Source organism: Triturus cristatus, chromosome 12 (assembly GCF_964204655.1).
Source record: "Triturus cristatus chromosome 12, aTriCri1.1, whole genome shotgun sequence".
Classification (NCBI taxonomy): domain Eukaryota; kingdom Metazoa; phylum Chordata; class Amphibia; order Caudata; family Salamandridae; genus Triturus; species Triturus cristatus.
In genome coordinates, this window is record NC_140595.1 from 101,087,329 (window position 1) to 101,112,364 (window position 25,036).

Here is a 25,036-nt window from a genome sequence, read left to right on the forward strand (position 1 = left end):
ATAGACTCTAAACCAGTACCCTTCTACAAGCGGTGGCTAGTATGTGGATGATGCAGATGTCTGAAATAGCATCCTTTGGTCCATATGGCCAACCATTGCCTAATAACAGGTTAAGATATCCACACAGTGTTTAGTGAAGGTGTGTTTGGTTGACCAAGTAGCTGCTTTGATACTATGAGGTCATTGAACATTGGCAAGACAAGCCAGAATTGCAGCTTCTTGTGTGTAGAATGTACCCGGAAATTAACAGGGAGAGCTCTTTTGGTAGATTTGGATGCATTTAACTATCTACCATGGTGTTGCCTACTTTGGAAATCAGATGGCTCATGTGAGGTTTAGCAAAGTTTATGAACAACTGGCCAGCTTTGCAATAGGGCTTGTTCCTATCAATGTAGTACACGAGAGCAGCTCATTCAATCTCTAGAGTGTGAAGGGCTTTTTCTGCTACAGAGTCTGGCTGAGGGAGAAAAGACAGGGAGCTCTATGGTTTGACTGAGGAGAAAAAGGGAAACTCCCCCCCCTTAGGAAGGAACTTTTGATAAGTTCAGAGTACCACTCTATCGTTATGAACCTGAATGAAGGGTTATCATAGTGTGAGGGCTTACAGTTCATCAATACATCTGAGAGATGCGATTGCCACAAGAAAAGCAACCTTCTAGAAAAGGTACTGGTGGGGGCAAGAGTGTAAGGCTCAAAAGGGGTCCCACGAGTTTGGTGAGAACTATGTTGAGGTACCATGGGGAACTCTAGGATGGATGACTCTTGAGAATCTCCAAATAGGCTTTAGCTATGGGTAAGGAAAAACAAGGCATGTTCCCCGTTTTGCATTTAAGCGGCTATGGCTGCTAAATGAAGCTGTATGGCAGTATAGACAAAGCAAGTAACAGACGAGATCCTAAAAAGCAAGTTTCAGGAGAACCAGGTTTTTAGGGAAGCAAAAATGGACTAATCTTTTCCATTTTGCTGTGCAGCAGACTTTTGTGGTAGGGCTGCGAGACTCCCGTAAGAGGTCCATGCATTCTTGTGGAAGTAGTAGGTAGCCCAACTCTACGACCTCAGCAGCCAAATCATTAGATTGGTGTGTAAATGTCAGATTTGACCTGGACACCTGGTGAGAAGGTCTAGCCTGTTGGACAGCTTCTCATGAGAGCCGATTGAAATCTTGAGGAGTGTGGCTTATCAGGGCTGTCTGGCCCAAGTGAGGGTTACAAGGATGAGGCGCTAGGAGATTAGCTGCATCTTACAGGCTATGAATGGAAGGAGTGGAAAAGACAGGAAAGTGTAGGCAAGGATCCCTGACCAGTTCATCCATAGTGCACTGCCCATGTAGCGTGGGTACCTGGAAACTATTTTGGGGCATTTTCCATTTTCAGGAGTGGCAATTTGGTCTGTGTGTGGAGTGCCTCAGAACTGGAAGTAATAGCTTAGGACTTGCGGATGGAGTTCCCATTGACAGGTCCTGCCAAGCAAGTCAGTCAAGTTGTTGTCCACCACCGTAAGTTATTCAGTCATGAAAGGAAAAGGATGGTGGGGTGCCCAATGCCATGTCTTTTGTGCGAGTTATGATGGTGGGTGTGAGTGATTACAGCCCAGTTTCTAGAGGTAGAACATGGCTGCCATGGTGCCTGTTTTGATTAGTACTACCTTGCCACCTAAGCCGGTCTTTCCCCTAATTCAGGGCAAAGTAATTGAAGTGGTGCCCATGAGATTAACGGGCCACACCCTTTGAACGGCCAGGTGGTTAAGATGAACCCCAAGCCGGCATAAGAGGAGTCCCAGGTAATGGAGATTTGCAGAATGGAGTCTAGCAATAGTCTGTCCTGCAACAGATTGCTGCAGAGAGTAATGAGTGCTGGCATTTACCAACACTACACATTCCCCTTGACCCTCCGCTTGCGACCATTGAGCCGAGAGGCATTCCTGTATGTGGAGCTGGGCGGATGGGACTATGGTGATGCAGAAGCCATCATGCCCAATGCAGAAGCCATCATGCCCAATAGGTGCTGACAGTTTGGCTGAAAAACAGGGAAGAGCTACTAGAAGGCCAACAACTTCTATGGGCTGGTGTAGGCCTTGCCTCCAACAGAGTTTAGTCGGCCTCTAGTTAGGACTGCACATGAAGGGACTGCAGATGTAATTTGGTGGCACTTTTTGTGAATCTGTTTAGGAGGGAAATGGTAGCGAAGACGCCCCTGCCTGGCTGGTGGCGGGGGTATTTGCTCTATGGCCCCTTTTTGAATGATCGCTTGTACCCCTTCCTGCAGATTGGGGAGATGGTCGCTGTGGATGGTGTGTTTGCAGGGTGGACATTTGGAGGGGATTGGAAAGGTCTAGGTAGTAGCCTTGGCAAACCACTACTAATACCCACTTGTCTGATGTGATCTCCTGCCAGTAGGGAAGAAAATCCTGCACTCTCCCTTCAACAGGTGTGTGATCACAGATGAGAGAAGGGGAGACAATGTTTTGAGGTAAATCAGCCCAATGTAGAACAATCTACCCACTTTTTTTTTTTTACAGAGTTTTATATAGCGCAAACTTGACCCGAATCGGGTATCAGAGCGCTTTACATAGCACCAGTTGCGTTACACGAGGACACATTAATTTTTTGTTGGGCACAGGGAGATTAAGTGATTTGGCCAGAATCACAGGATGTTCAGCGTCATTGCCGAGACTCGAACCCAGATCCCCAGATTCGAGGTCGACCGCCTTAGCCGTTAGGCCAACTCCTCTCAACTCATGGGACCACCAGGACAGGGAGGGGTATCTCCCAAATCTACAAGTCGCTGGTTATTTACTCCCCCAACCTGTTCTTCCTGGGGAGATGTAAGTGGGAGTCATGGTAGGCCCCTTGGAGGACTGTAAGGAGAGAGAAGCCATTACGGAACTGGCCATATCAACCAGGCTTCGACTGATTCAATTCAGATATTTATACACCACCTACCTGACATCATTGCGGCTGTGAAAGCCTCGTAAGCACTCCTCACATGCCTGCCCCAGATGTGACAAGCATTGAGCAGACTTGCACTTAATGGAGGGCCGTTTTTGTTCCACGTGCCGAGTGCTCTAATGTCTTATTGATCACAGGCTGCAAATGGCGCTCCTCGGCTTAATGGAAGTCCGGAGAGGGAGCAGCAGTGATAGACATTGATGGGCCTTGGCACCCTAGCTGCCAAAAGAAAAATAGCCAGGGTGTGGACCTCTGCAAATGCACCTCAGAACGATGCCTGGCACAAAGCAATGGACTAGTGTGCAAAGATGGAGGAACCCATGTACAAAGCAAGATACGAAGCCAGAGGGTGCCCACACAAACATAACAAAAATATTGGGATGTCGGTGGAATTATTACGGACTGGTTTGATCTGCTGTTGAAATGCTTATATATCCTGTACTGCAATTGTATTAGTCGTGCATTGCTGAAATGCTTAAATGTGTATGTTATATAAATACAACAAAAAGTATTTAAAAAAAGTAGCCAAGAACAGATAGAATAAGAGATTAAGTGCCATTGACAATCTTAATAAAGATGAACACTCACTGCGTCCTTTCGAACTTGACTTTTCATCCCATTTTATTCGATGCAACATCAGACGTTTAAATTTTTTTTGTGCTTTTGGACCTTTAAAGATAAACAAAATGGTAATGCTGAAATCTGTTGAGCAGTATACACATAGGCATATCCAAAGCAAATAGTCCACATAAGACAAGAACATCTTTCAAAAACAAAAATCTGAGTTGTCCTGTACAGGTATGACGTTGCAAACAAGCATATAACAAGCATTTGCGATGCAATAGGTCTCGCATTATTAAAGTTTGAGATGTTGGCATTGCTAATAATAATGCAACACCAATAGCTCAAACATTCAGTAATGCAAGACCTATTGCATTGCAAATGCTCGTTTCCTCGTGCATTTGCACCACACTTGTACTATCCTTGGTTTATACCAACCGAGTGGTTCAAAAGCTTACACTGACCATCACTACAAACGTCACTGCAGAACTGCCTGGCACAGATGAAAAATTGCTCGAAACCGATACTAAATAGCCAGGAGCCGATGTCATCTTGCTGGCACCAGTGCGACGTATGGGATCGTGCCTCATGTCTGCATTGCTCATCTATGAATAGCCGAGAGGTGAACTACGTTCCTTTGGCGGTGTGAAATCATTTCAGCACTAAACTATTGACTGATGCCTGTGGTGGGCGCTATGTAAATGTTATTTTTTATTGTTAAATATCAAGGACGTTAAGGGTGGAAATTAGGTCTAGCTAGAGACCGATATTGGGTCGGACTGGTATGTATCAAATATTTGGGAATCCAGTAACAGACCGTCGCCGCTACCCATGGCAAAATGTTCTTCCTTAGCAGCTAGGGTCACTGTTGCCAGACCCAGATTGCCATTGTGGAAGCATTTGTAACTTTATTCTGCTTCTAAACCAACTGTGTGCAATACATCCCACAGGGACAGATGGAGCATGTATTTAAATAATGTGAGGAAAAGTGCCCGAGCGTTAACTAGTCTGAGGGGGCGCCTGGAATTCATGTCCTCAATGAAGCGCTTTTCCCCAAGGCGAAATGTACATACATGGAAAACACGTGTGAAATGTGCAGGTACTGCGATCATGTAGCGCTTGGTACTGGAGTTCGCTAGTTTCGATGCGCTCCCAGTTTTCGCCTGCAACGCATGCATTAGGGTCAGGATTTAAGCAAATTTTATGGGATGTCGTTTTAATCAGGGATATAATAAGTGACTTAACAGGAGTGCTCTGTGTTCAAATGCGTTACATGTACATATAGTGCGGTCTCAGTAATAGCATGCTCATGTACGCCGTACTTGAAAAGTTATATTAAATTACATGACGATGTTTCTATAGCGCTTTAATAATATCAAAATAATTGGCGCTTAGAAGAGGTATATGGGTGGTCTGAGACTGGAAATAATGGGGCAGGGACATTTCTCATCTAATGGGGACATGACATGATGACTACGGGTATGACGTGTTTTAGTCACAGGCTGAGCGCGTGGACAGACCCGTAGAAACAACTTCATAAACTCAGTGCACCCTTCTCACAACAGCAGAGCTTAGATCTCTGAGACTGGGGTCTTGTGTGGTTGTTGTGTGTGAGGGGGAAAGTGAAAGTAACGCTGCATGAGGCTTGCAAGGACGGAAGGGGGGCAGGAGATGTGCACACCGCGTGGCTGTAAGTGCGTGTGCACCAGCTCCAATACGCCAAAAGCCTGCGCATGCCCATCTCCGGTCCCACTTTCGAGGTAAGTCAGCAACAATAGATCTCGCTGGCGACAGCAGCGCTTCACGCTGCGTTCGCCAGGCGAGACCTAAAAAGCTTTAAAAAATGCAAATCCCACCCCTACTGTGCACCGCACATCCATTTCCACATTTTTCAAGCCATACAAAATTGCAGCATGTCATACACGGCAAAAAGGATGGTGTGTTGTGAACGGCCACACTGCTAGCACATTTTTCTTTCTTGGTTATTCTGAATTTACTCCTTTCCTAGTTGCAGGTTGTCAGAATTGACCGTTTAAAAAGAAGGGAGGAGAAAACCTGCATGTGCCCTCTCGGCTTCAAGAAGATAAATTGTGCATATTTGTCAGGTGAGAAGTTGCATCTCCTCTGGATGATGCTTCCAGTATTGCCTGAATACAAGCCAGTGGAGTGGTTGACTCGCTGAACTTTAACCTTCTGCAATGGGAATATCACCTGTACCTGTGGTATTCGCTTTAAAACAGCTGAGACTGCCAAGTGGAATACCCTTAAGAGGAGGACACACTGGGCTCAGACGAGGAAACTCATCAACTATTGAACACACGGGACGTCTAAAATAGAGGGAGGTTCCTCGTCTTGGCTGAAAACCTGTATTGCTGTGCTCTTAATAAGATCAACATTTCCAAGACAGTGAGTTTTAATGGAGCCCCCAACCATTGATGCAGCATGCTTAGCACAAACAGCATTTCACTTTGTATGAGTAACAGTCTCTCAAAAAATACAGTTAAAATCCAATTACTGTAACAGGAGAATTACTTGAAACAATGGTTATGCAAAATGGGAATCTTGAATCCACCTGCCAGACTTCCCAGGAAATCATGAAAGTTAAATTAGGATGCCAGTTTCTTTCAAGATCCTAATTCTTTGCTCACAATTCAAAAGAAATGGTTTCTCAGCTACCCAACCAGTGACCACAGTGATTTGAAGGTCAGGTTGGCTGGATAAAAAAACGTGGCTTAAAAGCATGATGCAGATTTCCTATGTGTGACTTTGTGCTTCGTAGCAGTTTAATTTCTTGCACTTTTTTCATTTTAAACAATAGGCATTTTTACTTAAAGCGTTGTATCCGTTGTCTTTTTAAAGACGAGTGCTTCTAGATAACCTTGTGTTAAAACGACAAACATAATATGGCTTCTCTGGCAGTGTTTTTCAAGGACCTGCAGATAGGTTCAGGAATTAACGGTTCATGAATTCAATGGAGCTACCATGATGTAGAATGATGTCCCATTCTTTGGAAGATCTATGGGCATCTGAACCCAAGCAAGAAGCACCACGTTTTTTCCTCCTATCCTTTCCCGTCTCAATTGCAGAGGGATTCTTTTACAAGGCAGCAAATAAGCAGGCGCATCAAAGAAGATTGAAGAGCGGGTCAGAGGTCGAAGAAAGAATACATTGCACGCAGAAAAGATGCCCTGTGCCTAGAATGTAGCCACCATTTATGTTGCGTGGCCAGGCACTTATGCTGCCACGCTGGAAATGAGCCCAGAATTACCAAAAACCGAAAAATGAGGAGAGGTAGGTGGAAGATTACAGATTTAGAAATAGTATTCACTCTCAAATAGTCTCCCCAGATGATGAATATGGAATGGATACCCTTGTACGTTCAATGTGCCGTTTATTTAAAGTGAAAAATGAGAGCGGGATTATTATTCACTGAAGTAGAAACCTGAAGTTTACTCACCGTCCGAGGTCATCCGTAAAATGAGAGATGTGGGTTTTTGGGCCGAAGAATCTTTTTCATATTACTGAGTACAGAGTTAAAGTGAACTGGTCTGCAACAAGATTATACAAATGCCATTGTGCTAACCACAAGGGCTGCATGAAGCCCGCCACAGCATCCTGGAACAGCACCTAGGATTACAACATGCATTTGTCTAGTGAGATTTCGTAGTCTGCACTAGGCAGAGAAACAACAAGATTAAAAAGAGCCCAGAACGCAGAAGCTACACATACCTCCTTCCACCACCACCACATTCACATCTTTGTGTAACACCACCACTCCTGTTAGATAGAGCTGTCCTGCGTTTGCTTCAATCTTGAATTTCTTTGCTGGATTTGTCAAATTTCTGATTCTAAAAAAAGAAAAAAAATTCAGACAACTGATAAATGATGATAAATGAAAGAATCTGTCAGTGTGCACAAGAGAATCTATAGAGGATCTAGATCAAGTATTCATTTTAAGATTGTCTGACAGGTTATGTATTGCAGAGAACAGTTGCTAACTGGGGTTCTAATGATAGCCATATGCATTTCATAAAATGAAATGGTCCAACTAGAGTGATCATAATCAAGAGGCTTTTGCCTATATTTGTATGCATTATATATATGCACTGAGAACTTTTGTTAATGAAATGTTATGGTTGTAATATAAACAATAAAAAAGCACTATCATCTATCATTTATTGTTTACCTACAAACAAAAATGAAATCACAAATGTAACGCTGCTTTCCATCACAATGGGTTCCTTCTAATTGGCAAATACTATTATGGTATGCAAAACGGTCAATTCCCATAATCTCCAAGCATTTCACTTTCAGGCAGGCAACTCCGCCCGCCCGGCCCAGAGCTACAGTACTTCTGCTTTTAGAGTGGCTAATGTGACGAAGAACTTGCAAACCCGCTCCTCCGAACAATGCAGTTCGAAGTACCCTTCTTTGTCCTTCAGAGGAGGTAAGGTTCATCATGTCCAGTAAACTTTCTGAAACGACTGTTATGCAGAAGTTGTTCCAACTAACTGCTGGAAATTTCTTTACCCTTTTCCAAAAGAGTCCGAAGGCTCTACACAAACATCCTAATCACGCAGTCCGAAGAATGTCTAAGTACATTACAAACAAGTTACTTACCTTCGGTAATGCTTTTTCTGGTGGATACAGTATCTACCTGTGGATTAATCACCTTTGGAATATCGGTAATGTGCCAGCATTCTGCAGAAAATTTTCTATACAGCTCTTCCATGTTGACGAGGACGTCATAACGCCACGGCTCCGTACCAGATTCCGTGTGATGTCATCGGAGCCATAAGAAGCCCTGGTCTGTGTGCTGACGTCAGTTTCCAGCCATTTATTTGGTGTTTTCGAAGGTGAACTGTTGAAACCAACAGTATCCATGTGGAAGAACATGGTAGGTCTCAAATAAAAATGTAAAACAAAGAAACACACACACATTATATATACATATATATATATATATATACACACACATATATATATATATACATATACACATACACACACAGACACACACACACACACACACACACACAGACACACACAGACACACACAGACACACACAGACACATACATGTGTGTGTGTGTATATATGGAATATGCTACTTACCAGTATGCATCTGTTCTTGGCATGTAGAGCTGCAGATCTACACACTTGTGCATAGATCGCCATCTGGTGTTGGGCCCGGATGTTTGCAGTTGTTTTTCCTCTTGGAAAGTCTTTGGAAGTCACGAGATCGGTGACTCCTCCTTTGGATCGTATTGCGCATGGGCTTCGGCTCCATCCTCAGATTGTTTTTCGCCAACAGGGAAAGATGAAGCGTAGTAATAACAGGAAAGATGCTCATGTGTGTTGTATCTAAATAAGATAAACTGGAACAGATAAAGGTAGCCGGGGAGGCGGGTGGGCGTGTGTAGATCTGCAGCTCTACATGCCAAGAACAGATGCATACTGGTAAGTAGCATATTTCGTTCGAGGCATATGAGCTGCAGATTACACACTTGTGCATAATTATATAGCAGTACCCACCCTTAGCGGCGACCACCCGTATCTGTTGCAGTTGTTTGGAATAATGATTTGAGTACCGCCTGGCCCACACTAGCTTGTGGCTTAGTTTGCACATCTACACAATAGTGTTTAGTGAAAGTGTGCGGTGTTGACCATGTAGCTGCTCTGCAGATATCATCTAATGGGATGTTCCCTAAAAATGCCATTGAAGCCCCTATTTTGCGTGTAGAATGGGCTTTAGGGGAACGGATAGCATTAGTTTTGCTTTGTAGTAGCAAATCTGATTGCATTTGACAATCCACCTAGCTATTCCCGACTTGGAGATGGGGTTGCCCTTGTGTGATGGAGAGAAAGAGACAAACAGCTATTTGGTCTTACGGAAAGGTTGTGTTCTCTGTATGTAGTAGAGTAAGGCTCTTTTGACATCTAGTGTGTGAAGAGCTCTTTCCGCAACGGTTTGTGGTTGCGAGAAGAAAACTGGTAGTTCTACCCCTTGGTTTATGTGAAAGGGAGAAATGACTTTAGGGAGGAATTTTGGGTTGGTATGGAGTACAACCTTGTTATGGTGCATTTGCAGAAAAGGTTCTTGAATGGTAAGTGCTTGTATCTCACTGACCCTTCTGAGGGAAGTGATGGCTACAAGAAAAGCGGGTTTCCATGTTAGGAATTGGAGTTCACATTTGTGCAGAGGTTCAAAGGGAGGCCCCATTAGTCTGGTGAGAACAAGGTTTAGGTTCCACACAGGTGAGGGTGGCAGTCTGGGTGGAATTATTCTTTTAAGGCCTTCCATGAAGGCTTTAATGGCAGGTACTCTATAAAGTGATAGATGTTGCCTGTTTTGCAGATAAGCTGCTATGGCTGTGAGGTGCAGTCTAATAGACGTATAGGCTAGATTGCATCTTTGCAGGTGTAGTAAATAGCCGATGATGTGTTGAATGGACACATCTAGGGGATTGATGGTATTGTTGTGACAGTAGACAACAAAACATTTCCACTTGGCGGCGTAGCACGCTCTAGTGGTGGGTCGCCTAGCTTCTTTGATGACGTTCATACAGTCAGGGGGAAGATTGAGGCAACCGAATTCTAGGATTTCAGGAGCCAGATCGCTAGGTTGAGCTGAGCTGGGTCCGGGTGCCTGATCTCTCCATGGTTCTGGGTTAAGTGGTGTGGAGAGATGTGTAACTTTTGGTGCGGTACTACAGATAATTCCAGCAGTGTGGTGTACCACGGTTGTCTGGCCCAAGTTGGAGCTACTAGTATGAGAGTGAGAGTGTTGTAGTTTGCGCACCACTAGTGGAATGAGTGTGAGAGGCGGAAAAGCGTACGCAAATCTGCCTGACCAGTTCATCCATATCGCATTGCCTTTGGACAATGGGTGTGGATATCTGGCGGCAAAGCTTGGGCATTTGGTATTTTGGTGGGTGGCGAAAAGGTCTATCTGTGGATGCCCCCACAGTTGAAAGTACGGGTGAAGAACTTGTGGATGTAGTTCCCACTCGTGGATCTGTTGTGTCTGTCTGCTGAGTAGATCGGCTATAGTGTTTTGGACTCCTGGGACATGTTGGGCCAGGAGAAAGATTTTCTGGGGTATGGCCCATCTCCATATGCTCTGTGCTAGCTGAGAGAGCTTTGGAGAGTGTGTGCCGCCTTGTTTGTATATGTAGTACATGGCTGTCATGTTGTCTGTGCGGACTAGGACTGCCTTGCCTGAAATCTGTGTTTGGAAAGATTTTAGGGCTAAGAATATAGCTAGTAACTCCAGATGGTTGATGTGGAGTAACTTTTGTTGAGGTGTCCATTTGCCCTGCATGGTGTGATGTAATAGGTGAGCTCCCCAGCCGGAGAGCGATGCGTCCGTTGTCAGTATTATCTGAGGAACCGGGTCCAGGAACGGTCGCCCTTTGGAAAGGTTTTTGGTGGTCCACCACTGCAGAGAGCGATGGGTACGACCGTCTACCAACACCAGATCTGTTAATTGATCTTGGGCCTGGTTCCATTGGCGCATTAAGCACTCTTGGAGAGGACGCATCTGGAGTCTTGCGTGAGGCACTATGAATATGCAAGAGGCCATCATCCCGATTAGTTGCATAAACACTCGAGCTGGAAGGGAGTGTTGTGCTGTAAGTTTTGCGCGTAGAGCCTGAATGCTTGTGATCCTGGCTGGACTGGGGTAGGCTAGCGCTTTTGAGGTGTCTATGGTGGCACCGAGGTATTGTTTTATGTGGGACGGTTGCAGATAAGACTTTGTGTGGTTTACCGCGAAGCCCAGTTGGTGAAGTAGCTGGATAGTGGCATGCGTGTGTTGTACACACTGGTTGTATGAACTGGCTTTTATTAGCCAGTCATCTAGGTATGGGAAGACATGGATGTGTTGTCTCCTACGGTGTGCTGCCACGACTGCTAGGCACTTGGTGAATACTCATGGTGCTGTTGTGACTCCGAATGGGAGTACTTTGAATTGGTAGTGTTGGTTGTCCACTACAAATCTGAGGAACTTCCTGTGAGCGTGGTGTACAGGAATGTGGAAATAAGCGTCTTTTAGGTCTAAAGTGGTCAGGAAGTCGTTGTGGGAGAGCAGGGGAAGTACCTGCTGAAGTGTTACCATGTGAAAATGGTCTGAGTGTATGTATGTGTTTAGGGGCCGGAGGTCTAGGATGGGCCGTAGAGTCTCGTCCCTTTTTGGTATGAGAAAATATAGGGAGTAAACCCCCAGATTGCGTTGGTTGGTAGGAACGTGTTCTATCGCCCCTTTTTGTAGGAGGGAGATTACCTCCTGCTTTAGTAATGCTAGATGTTCCTGTGACATTGGGCGTTGTCAGGGTGGAATGTTTGAATGTTTGGGGGGGGTAGACATTAGTTCTAGGCAGTAGCCTGACCGAATGATTTGTGTCACCCATTTGTCTGAGGTGATGGTAGCCCAGACATGAAGGAAATTTTGGAGTCTGCCCCCGACCGGAGTGGAATGGTCTTGGGGAGTGGGGGGGTGGAGGGAAGTCATTGGGTAGGTGTGGAGGCAGAGCGGGCGGTGTTTGTTTTGCCTCTGCCTTTATTATTGTTGCCCCTGTAGCCGCCTCTTTGGTAACCCCTTGTGAAGGTGGATTGGGTAGGAGCTTTATATGACGTGGAAGCGGTATCAGAGGAGTAGCCTCTGGATGTGCTCCAAAAGGAGGAACGGCGAAAGGAACGCCTGGGAAGGTGTGATTGTAAGGCTCCCATAGATTTCGCCGTGTCGGTGTCTTTTTTCATTTTTTCTAGGGCCTCATCCACTTTTGGGTCGAACAGATTTTCCTGGTCAAAGGGATGGTTCAGGATGGAAGCTTGCACTTCTGGTTTAAATCCTGAGATCCTGAGCCAGGCATGGCGACGGAGGACGACGCTAGTATTGATGGCCCTGGAGGCGGTGTCTGCTGCATCTAGGGCACAACGGATGGATGTATTAGTGATCGTTTTGCCCTCCTGAATTAACTTGTTTGCCCTGTTTTTGTATTTGTCAGGGAGGTGTTGCATTATGGCTTCTAGCTCGTCATAATAGGCCCGGTCATATCTAGCCAGTAACGTTTGTGTATTGGCGATACGCCATATGTTGGCAGCTTGTGATGCAGTGCGCTTCCCGGATGCGTCCAAGAGTTTTGACTCTTTGTCAGGTGGTGGTGCTTCGCCGGACGCCTGGGAGTTGGCCCTCTTTCGTGCTGTGGACACTACCAGGGAATCTAGTGGGGCTGGCCCTCTGATGTAGGAGGGATCTGTAGGGGCGGCTTTATATTTCTTCTCGATGCGCGGGTTAATGACCCTGGCTCCGACTGGGTCTTTAAAGACCTCTGGCGCATGTTTTATAACCCCTTTTAGCATGGGCAGTATGGAGGTGGTCCTATGTGTGGTATCGAAAGTATTGAGGAGGAAATCCTCCTCCACGGGGTCGGTATGGAGATCTACCCCAGGATAGTGTGCAGCCCTCTGGAGTAAATGGTTGAACCCCAATGAGTCTTCTGGTGGGGATGGTCTCGAAGGACAGAGATCATCTTTTGGGACGTTAGGGATGTCGGGGATGTTATAGTCGTCCTTCCTTTTTGGAGGTGGAGCTGGGGCAGGTTTTTCCAGCTGTCTCTTTTTGATGCCGAGCATCAAATGTCCGGTTTTGGGATCCTTGGTCAATGTCTTTTGCAAGGGATCCGGTGTAAAGAGTTCCTCCAAAGGTGGCTTATCCGTCGGCGCTGAAGGCATCGGGCCGTTGGTTTTTTGACTTTAGTGTCCTGTTTAGAATTATGCGGCTTGGAAAGGGCTTTTTGTTTGGTCGGTGCCGAGATGGATTTCGACTTAGAGATCTCGGTGCCGGTGGCCTTGTGTGCTTTCGTCGGTTCCGAAGATGGAGTCGGTACAGAGGAGCTGGAACTGGTTTTCGGCACCGAGTGTTTCGGGATGGGGGTTGGTGACGAAGGAGGCCATTTTCTTTTTCGGTGTCGGTGCGGAGGAATGTTTTTCGGCACTGACGGTGGGCTGGCTCGAGCCCGAGCCGCCTGAAGGCTTAATAGGCTTCTTTACTGGTCCCGAAGGTGCGGTGTGGGAAACCGTGTCTTTGGTCTTACCTAGGCCCGGAGGCAAAGGCGTGACCGAAGCCTTCTTGGGTGCCGGCGAGGGTGTGGGGGGGTGGCAAATTGGTACACACGACCCTCTGTGCTGGAGTGATGTCCTCCACATCTGAATCGTTGGCTTCGGAAGCGCTGACGAGGCCCTCGCGGGTGTGGTGTTCTTCTGGAGCGTCGACGCCCTCTCCGAAGAGGTTATCTGGAATCGCCGTCGACGAGTGTGCCATGGTTCTTCTTGCCCTTCGGTCTCGAATAGGTTTCTTGGACCGGAAGGACTTGCACGTAGGACAGTCTCGAGCCTCGTGTTCAGGGAAGAGGCATAGATTGCATACTTCGTAGAGATCAGTGTGGGGGAATTTGGACCCACATCGAGGGCACTTGAAGGGAGTCCTTTCCATGAGCCAGGACCGGAGATTGGGTAGGCCCGAAGGCCGGCGTCGACGACTGGAATCGAAGGTTTTGATCGATGAGAGCCGCGCAGAGTGTGTAGATCGCGATCGAAACAATACCGCAAATTGGGGTGAGGATTGCGCGTCGATTGAACTGGAAACCTGTTCAGAACCGGAGCGCGAAGATCACATCCGAGCCCGATTGCGGAAAAAAACAAACAATCTGAGGATGGAGCCGAAGCCCATGCGCAATACGATCCAAAGGAGGAGTCACCGACCTCGTGACTTCCAAAGACTTTCCAAGATGAAAAACAACTGCAAGCATCCGGGCCCAACACCAGAAAGCGATCTATGCACAAGTGTATAATCTGCAGCTCATATGCCTCGAACATATATATACACACATATACACACACACACTATATTCTTCTATACAGTCAGAAGTATAACAAAAAATAAAATTAGCTCTTTTTTTGGCATATGCAGACAAGCAACGGGGAGGCGGGTTGGTCAGTGAGGAACCCATAGGTGAATACTGTATTCACCAGAAAACGTGTTACTGAGGTTAGTAACTTGTTCTTCTGATGAATATATCTACCTGTGAATTCCTCACCTTTTGAATAGAAACCCAAGCAGTCCCGCACTCTGAGATAGGTGCCTGTCTTCCTATGCAAAAAAATCCTGCAACACTAAGCGGGGAGAGTGACTGTCCCACCTCACTTCAGACTTCAGAGTCTGTACTTCGCAAAAGTGTGGAGGGAGGCCCAAGTTGCCGCTTTGCAAATGTCAACCACAGGGACACATATAGCAAAACCGGAAGTAGAAGACCGCTCTAGTAGAATGAGTTCTAATAACTTCAGGTGGCGCCTTGTTCGCCATGGGGTAGCAGATCGTGATGCACAGGATAATCCATCCTCTTTATGCAATCCTCCAGTGGGAGGGGGGCATAAGCCTCTCCATGATTGGGGGGTGTGTGGGGAGTTCCCTCATCTTCAAGATTGAGGGGACTGAGATGTGTGCTTTACTTCGCCTCTCCCACTCGAGGGGTGGGGTTGGCAAAGGTGGGCACACCTCCCTTCTTTGCTAGGTTTTCCTGACGATTCTCCAGTCCAAAAGGGGGTCAGGACCGGTGGGGACCAGTTGCTGATAGCAGCAAACAGCTGGGGGTAGCTAACAAAGGCAGCAGGCCTTCGACGCGTCCCCTCCGTGGACACTGCCTATCTTGGGGGACGATGTAGGACATCTCTGCCCAGGATGGGATTTGTTTCACGACCCAGAGAGCAGAGGCCAGGGGTCCAAAAATCTGTCTGGTGGTGGCAGATGGCCGATAGCCAGTCGTGAACCACACCAGGGCTTGTCAATTTCCAAGGGGCATCTCTAAGAGTGCATTTTACATTAAATCCCACACTGGCATCCGTATGGGTTTAATGTGCTGAGAATTTTGGAACCAAACTTCCCAGTTTTCAGTGGAGCCATTCTGGGGTTGTGGAGTTCGTAATGACAAACTCCTACTTACAATGCCGGCGAATAGTACAGACACAGAAGGGGCATAGTGCTCATGCAGCTATGCCCTCACCAGTGGTATGGTGCACTCTGCCTTTAGGAATGTAAGATCTGCTAGAGGGGCGTCTTACCCATGCCATAGGCAGTGTTGGGGGGCATGGCACCCAGGGATGGGTGCCATGTTGTGAGAAAGTGCTATCTTTCTTGCATGGTATGCCCCCACTTTTTGCTGAATTGCCGAGTGTACTTTGAGTGTGCCATGGACTCCTGCCAATCAGGTGCCCAGGGCCTATGTTCCTTCCCTAAAAACCTCAAACCCAAAATTGGCAAACCCCTGCCACATGTCAGCCCCTGGTAGATGGTACCGTAGGTACCCAGGGCAGGCCTCTAAGGGCTGCAGCACTCATTGTGTCACCCTTAGAGGTCCTGGACGGGGACGGACGGACGTCCGACCGACACACACACACACACACCGACACACACACCGACACACACACACACACACCGACACACACACACCGACACACACACACCGACACACACACACACCGACACACACACACACCGACACACACACACACCGACACACACACACACCGACACACACACACACACACCGACACACACACACACCGACACACACCCACACACCGACACACACCCACACACCGACACACACCCACACCGACACACACACACACCCACACCGACACACACACACCCACACCGACACACACACCGACACACACACACACACACACACACACACACACACACACACACACACACACACACCACCCCCCCCCCCCCCCCCCCCCCCCCCCCCCTTGCAGGCTGAGTGTTTGGGTACAAGACAAAACAAAGAGTCGACATGGCACACATCCCTGTGTGCCACGCCCACCACTTACACTGCCCTGGCATACATCAGCCACCCCTCTAGCTTGGTGCCCTATGCCAGTGGTGTGGGCACAGGAGCATGAGCCCTGTGCCCCTACAGTACCCAGGTCCATTCCTGGGCACTGTAAGTGCAGTGCTGCCATTTAAGAGTACATAGTGCTGAGAGCTCGTCAAACACGAACTCCACAGCACCATAATGGCAACACTGAAGACTGAGAAGTTTGATATCAAACTTCTCAGCACATTAAACCCGCACTGATGCCAGTGTGGGATTTAATGTACAAAGCACCACAGAGGGCATCTTAGAGATGTCCCCTGAAACCTAACCTACAATCCACGTCTGGTCTGGGAGGCTGCCTAGGCTGCCACACAGCAGACATATTGCTGTACCCCTGTGTAGGAGAGCCCACGCTCTCCTGGGCCTGTGAACAATGCACATCCTGGGCGAGGTGCTAGGTATCCTCCCCCAGGATGGACAGGGGGAAGCTTCAAAGGCATGCCGCATCTGTGAGCTGCCCCAGGCCACTTGCTGTACCCAGCAAACTGGCCCCCAACGGTTCTAACCCCCACTCTGGCGGGAAGACTGTCCGGAAACCCCAAATAAAGACAGGGGGATGTGCCAGCCTGCCAACCCCACCCCTCAGGTGGGGGAGGCGAGGTGAAGCACATCTCCGGGCACTCGCCATCTTGAAGATGGGAGGCCCTGCCCAATCAGGACTAGGCTACTGCCCCCCTCCCACAAGAGAGTGGCAGGATAGGGGTGTACCCACAACAGGGCAGGGACCCATTGGTCCCTGCCCTTTACCTACCGGTAACGCCCCTAAATCTAGTATTTAGGGGCACCTAAATCTAGTATTTAGGGGCACCCTGAACCTTCCTTCCTTAGATTCCAGATTCCGAAAAAACTAAGAAAGAAGACCTGCCGTGCAGCTGCTAAGAAGAGGAAGACACCAACTGCTTTGGCCCCAGCCCTACCGGCCTGTAGACCCTCGAACCTGCTCCTGCTACATCCCGGCACCTCTTGTGGCCAGCAACCTCACAAACCCCGTTGGACCTGGCTACCTTATGGCTCTAAGCACCTGGGACTCCCATGAGCAGAGGCTTTGCTCAAAACCAGCCTCTAACCCCTGGCATCAGCCCGGAACCGCGAACCCTGCACACTCTGCACCCGCCAAGCCTGGCCTGTGCCGGAGTGAACAAAGACCCCAAGGACGTCCCCCCGGCGACTGTGACCCCGAATCCGGCACCCAAGGACTCACCTCGATGCTCCTGATGACGCCTGAGAACCAAGTACCCCCCCCAACCGCGATCAACAGAGGGTAAGATTTCCCGACACCAAAAGGCACCCCTGTACCCGGCGCCCTGCAGCCCCCTGTGCCCAACTCCTGGGTACCTACCTATCCTCCAACTACCCAACTTACCTCTCGAAGTGGTGGTGGCACCTGAAGAATCTTCATAACCGAGCTTGCAGCCTTTGTTCAACCAGGAGCTTTCCCATTGAAATCCATTGAGCCTCCTGAAGGCTCAAAAGCACCCAGCCGCCCGAGTGGCCCTGGCAGTGTAACCTTTACACCTATCTACTTCCCCATTTGCCCTGAGCAAGTGACCGGGAGCCCAGCTCCCACAGCCACGTGGCCTGCTTGTCAGCAGCCACCAACCAAGGGCCCCCTGCCTCCCATAGGATAACATTGGGCCTAACTTGCTCTGCACCCAGCTGCCCCTGTGCCGCTGAGGGTGTAACAACTATACTCACCTGCTATTAGGAGAGATCACAGTGCTGGATCTTGGTGCCCAGCACTGACTCTGCAGAGCACTCACAACCGTACTTACCATTAACCCAATTTTCTTCCATAGGAAATCATTGACTGTTTTTCTGTGAAAGTGTTGATTTTTGCAAACTATAAATATTCTTTAAAAATCGTACCAACTCTGAAAACGTAATTGCTTACCTGTTTTAGATTGAGGTCCCAGTACTGAGCCTAGGAGCCCAGTACTGGATTACAAAAGTAACGAGAACATACCATACCTGTAACTTGAATTTTCTCCCATAGGGAATCATTGACTGTTTTTCTATGAAATTTCTTCCAAGAGTCAACTTTTAAAATAGCAAAATATGGCCTAAAAATCACAACAGTAACTAAGTTGACTTTTATCACTTGTTTCTAAGAACTGTCCCAGGACTGGATCTAGGATCCCGTCCTGGAGTTACAAAAGTAATACTGAAAGTAATCTATTGCAAATAACTTAAAACTTCCATTGAGCTCAATGCATTATTGCGTTTGAAATTGTGTTGCCTATTGTAACAACCTGTAACCAGTATTTACAAAAGTCAATTGCATATTGCAAAAGTATTTACCTAAAACTTCTCATTCTGAGAAAGTATATTTTAAAACCTATTGTTGGTTTTAAAATAAAACAGACATATATTTTTTATATAAACCATTGGCCTAGAGTTCAGTTCTTGAGTGTGTGAGACCATTTGCTGACTGAGTGTGTACAACAAATGCTTTGCACTGTCCTCTGATACTGCCTTACTGCTCGACCAAGCTACCACTTTAGAGAGTAAGGTTATATCTAACTTTAGCCTCTGCCAAACCACTGGGGGACTGTGGACTCTGTACACACTGTACCTATTTGGGAACAGTATATACAGAGCCACTTTATCACACATGTCGACAGTTCAGTTTAGTCTGCACCAGAACACACAGCCTGCAGTGGCAGTGTGTGTTTAGGTGAGGGATCTCTTAGGGAGGCATAATATATGAGCAAGCCCTCAGAGGCCCTCTCTGGTCACAGGGCCCTTGGTACCAGGGGTACCTTTTACAAGGGACTTACAGGTGACCCAGAGGTGTGCCAATTCTGGAGACAAAGGTACAGTTTGGGAAAGACACAGGCCCTGGAAACCTGATAGGCAGGGGCCCAGGGCACACTCAGTCAAGTTGGCATTGGGTATCTTGCAAAACATTGGGGGATAACCATGCAAAAAGGGCACTTTCCTACAATACCAAACACTTCTGGGTTCAGAGAAGCCATCATAGTGCTGGGGAACTTGAGTTGCAGAGTTTCGGGGGGGGGGGGGGGGAGGGGAGGGGGGAAATAAGCTAGTCAGGTAGGCATGCCACCTCCAGGCTAGTGGCATCCTTTAAGATGTGGCACTGTGAGGAGGACACGATTTTTCAGAAGTAGCCATGTTTGTGATGGCATACTTAGGAGTTCTGGGAAAAGGTTATGCCCACTTCCCGCAGGAAGCAGTCATTTAGTGGGCGTAGTGACCCCAAAGGTCAGTAGCAATTCGTCTACTACCCTATACACCCCCAACACCCCTAAATTCAGTATTTACGAGAGTACCTTACACTTGGGAAACTGATCCTGATGACCTAAGAAGAGAGGACATCGAAGAGCCGCAAAAGCAGAGGAGAGAAGAAGCAGCTGATCTGGTAGCAGTCCTGCTGGCCTTTCTGCATTTGTCGAAAACTGCACCACAGTCGACTTGTCCTGCAGTTGTTGACTCCAGAAACCTGGGAGGATTGCATGCCTTCGAAAAAGACTTAAGACCTCCTTGTTCTGAAGAAACTCCAAAAGAGAAGACTGAGGGCTCAGGAACCTCCCTACACCTGCAGTCACCACTGCACCCGCCGCCTCCGGCATGAACTGAAGTGGGCCACTGTGTCAACAAGGTCCCCCAGCCCTCCAGAGCTCGAGTCCATCGTGGTTTTACGCCTCCTTAACACCCAGACGTCGCCTGAAGCCTCTGCACCCAGACCCCCTTGACTGCGACTGCTCCATTAAGGAAAAAACTGACGAATAAGGACACCCCTACACCCATTGCCCCTGGGCCTTGAAGAAGAGGACAAAAGGTGTCCCCACCCAGTCCCTGAACATCGCAAGGCCGCAGCCCACTTGCTGGTTCAGCCCGACTGGCCCCCTGGACAGATCCTGCATCCTCTTTCCACAGTGACCGATCTCGATTGAAATACATTGGGACCCCGAAGCAGTTTTGCACCTTGCACCCGGTCACCACCGTGCTGCTGGTTGTGTACTGCTTGTGCTGCCTTGGACCTTGCCCACCGCTCACCTTGACTCCTGGAGATTGGTCTTATATGTTGCTGTACTATATCGGTTTGAAGAAATTGTTCTTCCTTCCATAGAATAACATTTCAGAAATCAGAAATTGCACTATGTCCACTTTTAGAAGAGAAAAGTATTTATATTAAAAAACATACTTACCTGAATGATTTTTCTCCGATGCCAAACATACATAAAGATACCTGCTATTTTTATAAATTGGTGTGGATCTCCTTCTTGAGTCGTGTGCGTCATTTAATAATCATTGTGTGTATCTGTAAATGTCTTGCATTCGTCTGTGTTAAGCCTGAGGTTGCTCGACCACACTACCCACTAATAAAGCACTTTGGGATTGCATAGCAAGGTCCTAACCACTCATAAGGGAACTCCTGGACTCCTTACATGACATATCAACTTTCTGATACATCATTGTGGCCAGCTTCCAACAGGTTCCTTTTATTTAGCATTTCTTCGACTCTCCTTCATTCGATCTCATTGAGTAACTCCTTAGTGGCAGAGCCTTCATTCCATGCCACTTCTGTTTCCCTGGCTCTGTCCTCGTCGCTAGACAGTTCTAGAACTCTCTGGAAGGGCTGCTTGTCCTGTGACTGTCATGGCATAAAGTGCACACCTCTGCTTCTCTCTGATCATCAAGGTCTGGGGCAGAAATTCAAAACATGTGCGCCCCTCCCCCCTTCAGAACTGTGATGCTTCCACAAACAAAAGTTGCATGCCTAGTGACCATATTTATAGGCAAATGTGGTGGTATTTCAAGCAAAACTAAAAGAGGGTATTCATCTTTAATGTTACGATTCCTCAGATGTTCATTCTCCTATTCACAGTAGTTCCTTGCTGAAAGAAAAAAATGGCTTCCATCGGTTTTCCAGTTACCTCTATGCCAGTCACGGATTCCAGTTGATCTTTTTCGGTTAATTTACGGTGTTACCTAAAGAAACTCTCCTTTGGTTTTCCTGCCGTTCATGAGCTTTTAATTATGCTTCCAGACCCAATGGAAGAAATCTAAAGATGGCAATCATGCTTAGGGGATCCCAGGGCTTCCACCCGACATCACAAAAGGATGGACAGAACACTAAATGAATGAGGACGGCCAAAAGGGCGGAAGACCAGAAAGAAAGCCAACCAGTAGATGGTGGAATAATGCACAGTATAGGAATCCAAAAAATATTCATTCTTTAAAAATTCAAACGTGCACAAATATCCACTATGCCTAAACTCTGTATCTAGAACACAAAAAATGCACAGGTTTTCTTCATACCCCTTTGCATTAGATATTACCATATGAATTGATGCATGGTTCGAACATAATTTTTATTAAAAAGCTGGAGCTCAGCTGTTGGTTCTGGGTATCACATATTTTTGCACCAACAACATGGACTATGTACCTCACTACCCAGATTGGTCTGACGGACCCAATGGTAGACTACTTTTGCAAATCAGCCAAAGGGGGAAAAGTTATGGATGAAAACGGTCACCTCATTCTATTTTCTTTTTTTTTTTTTTTTACTTCAGCTATTGTTTTTCACAAAGAAGCTAATCAGCAATCTACACAAACAGCCACTGGAATTCTGATTTTTGTAAAAAAAAAAAAAATTGAATGTACAACTTTCTGGTTTCACTCCTGGATTTCCACCACCAACTGCAAACAGACACAAACTACAAAAAGGAAAAATCGATTAGCACTCCAAAAAAATGTGAAAGCTGTATTTTTTTTTCTAAATACCTCTGCTTTTTTCTAAAAGCTGAGAAGGTGTTGGTCTTAGCATAACAAACCTTATGGTGCCAATTTTGAAAAAAGCTACTGCACAACACTTTTGCCATTTTTCAAAATAAAAAAACATTTGCTATACTTTGACTATTTTCTAGCGTCACTCTCGTGGAATTTTTTAATCCTAGGTACCGTAAAAATATCCAACATCTTGAAAAAAGGACACAGTCTTTATACCTTTAGTGGGAAAACAATTATTAAGGCTTAAAAGCTAAAGTTCCCGCTACATCAAAAAGGCGATGGAAAAGCCTTAGCAGCTAATGGGTTAACTAAAACGTTATTCTTTATTTCAAAAACACTAAGAGAAAACAATAAATATATAGCAGACTATTTATATTCGGCATAATCCCACCAACATCAGTCTATTTTATAGAAGTATCTAGCAAAAATGTCCACCAAACACCTTCATTGCCAATTGACTCATGATCCACATTTGATCATTTATAAAGCCATACTGCATTCCTTCCCAATTTGGCAATCTCAAAAGGGCCAACACACCACAAACCACTTACCGTTCTTTATGGCTGAATGTTTGAACCACACATGATCCCTTTTCCCCAAAGTTTGACACAACACCTCCGATCATATCACTTCTACTTTCAGTGGTATCTCTGTGCTCTCAATTACTTTGCACAAACCCACTACACGATCTGAAACCTTATGTACATCTAACTACAGGGACCTTTACCTTGCATCCTCTTCTATAGAAAATCTCAGAGGGAGAGCAAGTTCTTCATTTCAGTGTGTAACAGTAAACCAATCCATAACCCTTGTAAGGATGATTTAAAGGGAACAAAGAAAAGAAAATTCATGAAAACTACATATCCAGTAGCATCAAATGGTATTTGTAGGTAATCAAAATCAGTGGCGCCAGCAAAAGTGGTTATACTGTAGCACAAAAGTCATTTGCCCAAACAACTAAAACAAAGGAGATATTTAATCAGTTCTTGAACATGGCGGGCAGTCTTTCTCAGATGGGATGCCTTTCTGGTTTGTTCTAGTGTATTTAACCATTCTTGATCTTGGGACCCCAAGAGGCACAAGATATGGTCTGAACATAGTTCTCCAGCCAAGCCATCCACTCCATCCTAGTTTGTGATCTAATGGATGAGGAGAAAGAATTAGGTTACTTATACTGGAAACATCTGTTCTTGGCATGTAGAACTATAGATTCACATGCTTTGCATTCTCCTGCATCTAATGTTTGGTCCGGATGTATGCAAGTTGTTTTTCTTAGAAGAAGTCTTTTCCAGTCACGAGGTAAGGTGGCTCCTCCTTTCGGTGATATTGGCATGGGCATCGACCACATTGGTGGATCGTTTTCTTTCCGCCATCTGGTTTGGACGTGGTTTGCGGCGCTTTAGTTCAAAACCGTCCTTCGGGGTCCCCTCCGGTGTGCAATCCACTGCACCCTCGACGGTATGGTTATCGTACGCATTTCACTATTCCCCGTGTATCGAATCGATCGGAAAACTCCCTCATCGGTCGAAGACATCATGGGCGGCCATCGGGCCTAGCCTCATCTGTTGACTTCTACTCTGCTCCGTACTAACCAGTCTTCCGCCAATGGAATGGACTCCATTTCAGTTTTGTCCTCGGTGCTACTTCAAGTACCCTCGCACCGACCTGCATAAAGTCTGAAACTCGTGCCTCTCATCGGAGCACAAAGAAGAAGATTGTGAGGCTTGTCGACCGTTCCAATCAAAAAAGACTCTATGGGATCGTCGGGCTTGACGAAGAGAAATGCAGCGACAGAGCATACAACATACTACGGATATTTTCAGACAAGAATCCGAACATGAAGAGGTCAAATCATCGGCAGCAGAAGAGGAGGAAGTCTTCCTATTCCCAGAATCGAATTCCTAGCTGGAAATCGAGTCGGGACAGGGTACAATGAGTATTAAAGGGCCTTTACCACCCAAACTCTCTCCGACCAAACAAAACGCTTCAGGACCACCGCTGCCTTCGGGCCATGGTCGGCACCGAGAAAATATTTCTGATGGAAGGAGTATGCAAACCATGTGTATCTAGAGCACTCATGCCTTGAACTAGGGGAAACCTTTAGAAAGTCAGTGGAGGCTCCAAACAGCATATCCTTCAGCCACCCGGGCTTCAAAATTTCTAATTCTTTGAAGCGACGCATTAACATTGCTTGAGAATATATATTAACACACTATTGTCAGCTGGTTGATATATTCATCAATTCCCAGAAGACTTTTAAAAACTACCCCTAAAGTATTTGTTTCCAGTCGTAGGCCATTTTTTTCAAACCTCCAGCTTCCACACTTTGAGAGACACAATTAATTGACTAACAATGGATGAAGAATTCACCAGTTTCTTGGAATCTATGAAGGGCAAATTAACTAGTATTCCTGACTAGTAAGATTGCACACTTACTGGTTCATGGCCCACAAACATTTCATTTGCAATGTGAACAAAAACAGAGAATGGGAAATACTATTGAGGTAAGACATACTTGCCTATATACAGAAGTGTGAACCCCAAGTGAAATATCTTCTTTTAATTTTTTTGCTTTCTTTTCTTTTCTTTGTTCAGACGTTAGTTTTCGTGCAGCATTCGCCTCTTCGTGTGCTCTGTGGCAAAAATAAGGCAACAGCCAGTTATCAGTCATTCAAAATGCAGTATTTGTTCTTATAGTGCTTTATGTTCATCATGGATGCTTAAGTGTATTTTCGGTAAATCTGAAAATGTAATTAGGTCCCATTTGTACCCCTACTGAGACCCCTTAGAAGCATAATGTTCCATACTTCCAAGTACCAGGATACAGCCAA

The 25,036-nt window shown here is 46.4% G+C and overlaps 1 protein-coding gene across 2 annotated transcripts in view; it reads right to left on the reverse strand.

The window, feature by feature from the left end:
• The window catches only part of PRPF3 (pre-mRNA processing factor 3), a 102,535-nt gene that overhangs the window by 13,239 nt on the left and 64,260 nt on the right, over positions 1 to 25,036 (reverse strand). For both annotated transcript variants that reach the window (XM_085639345.1, XM_085639344.1), the window contains exons 13-15: positions 24,725 to 24,838; positions 7,238 to 7,356; positions 3,536 to 3,616 (exon numbers count right to left, since the gene is read on the reverse strand). In XM_085639345.1, coding sequence (XP_085495471.1) covers positions 3,536 to 3,616; positions 7,238 to 7,356; positions 24,725 to 24,838 — 314 coding nt within the window. The remainder of the gene's footprint in view (positions 1 to 3,535; positions 3,617 to 7,237; positions 7,357 to 24,724; positions 24,839 to 25,036) is intronic.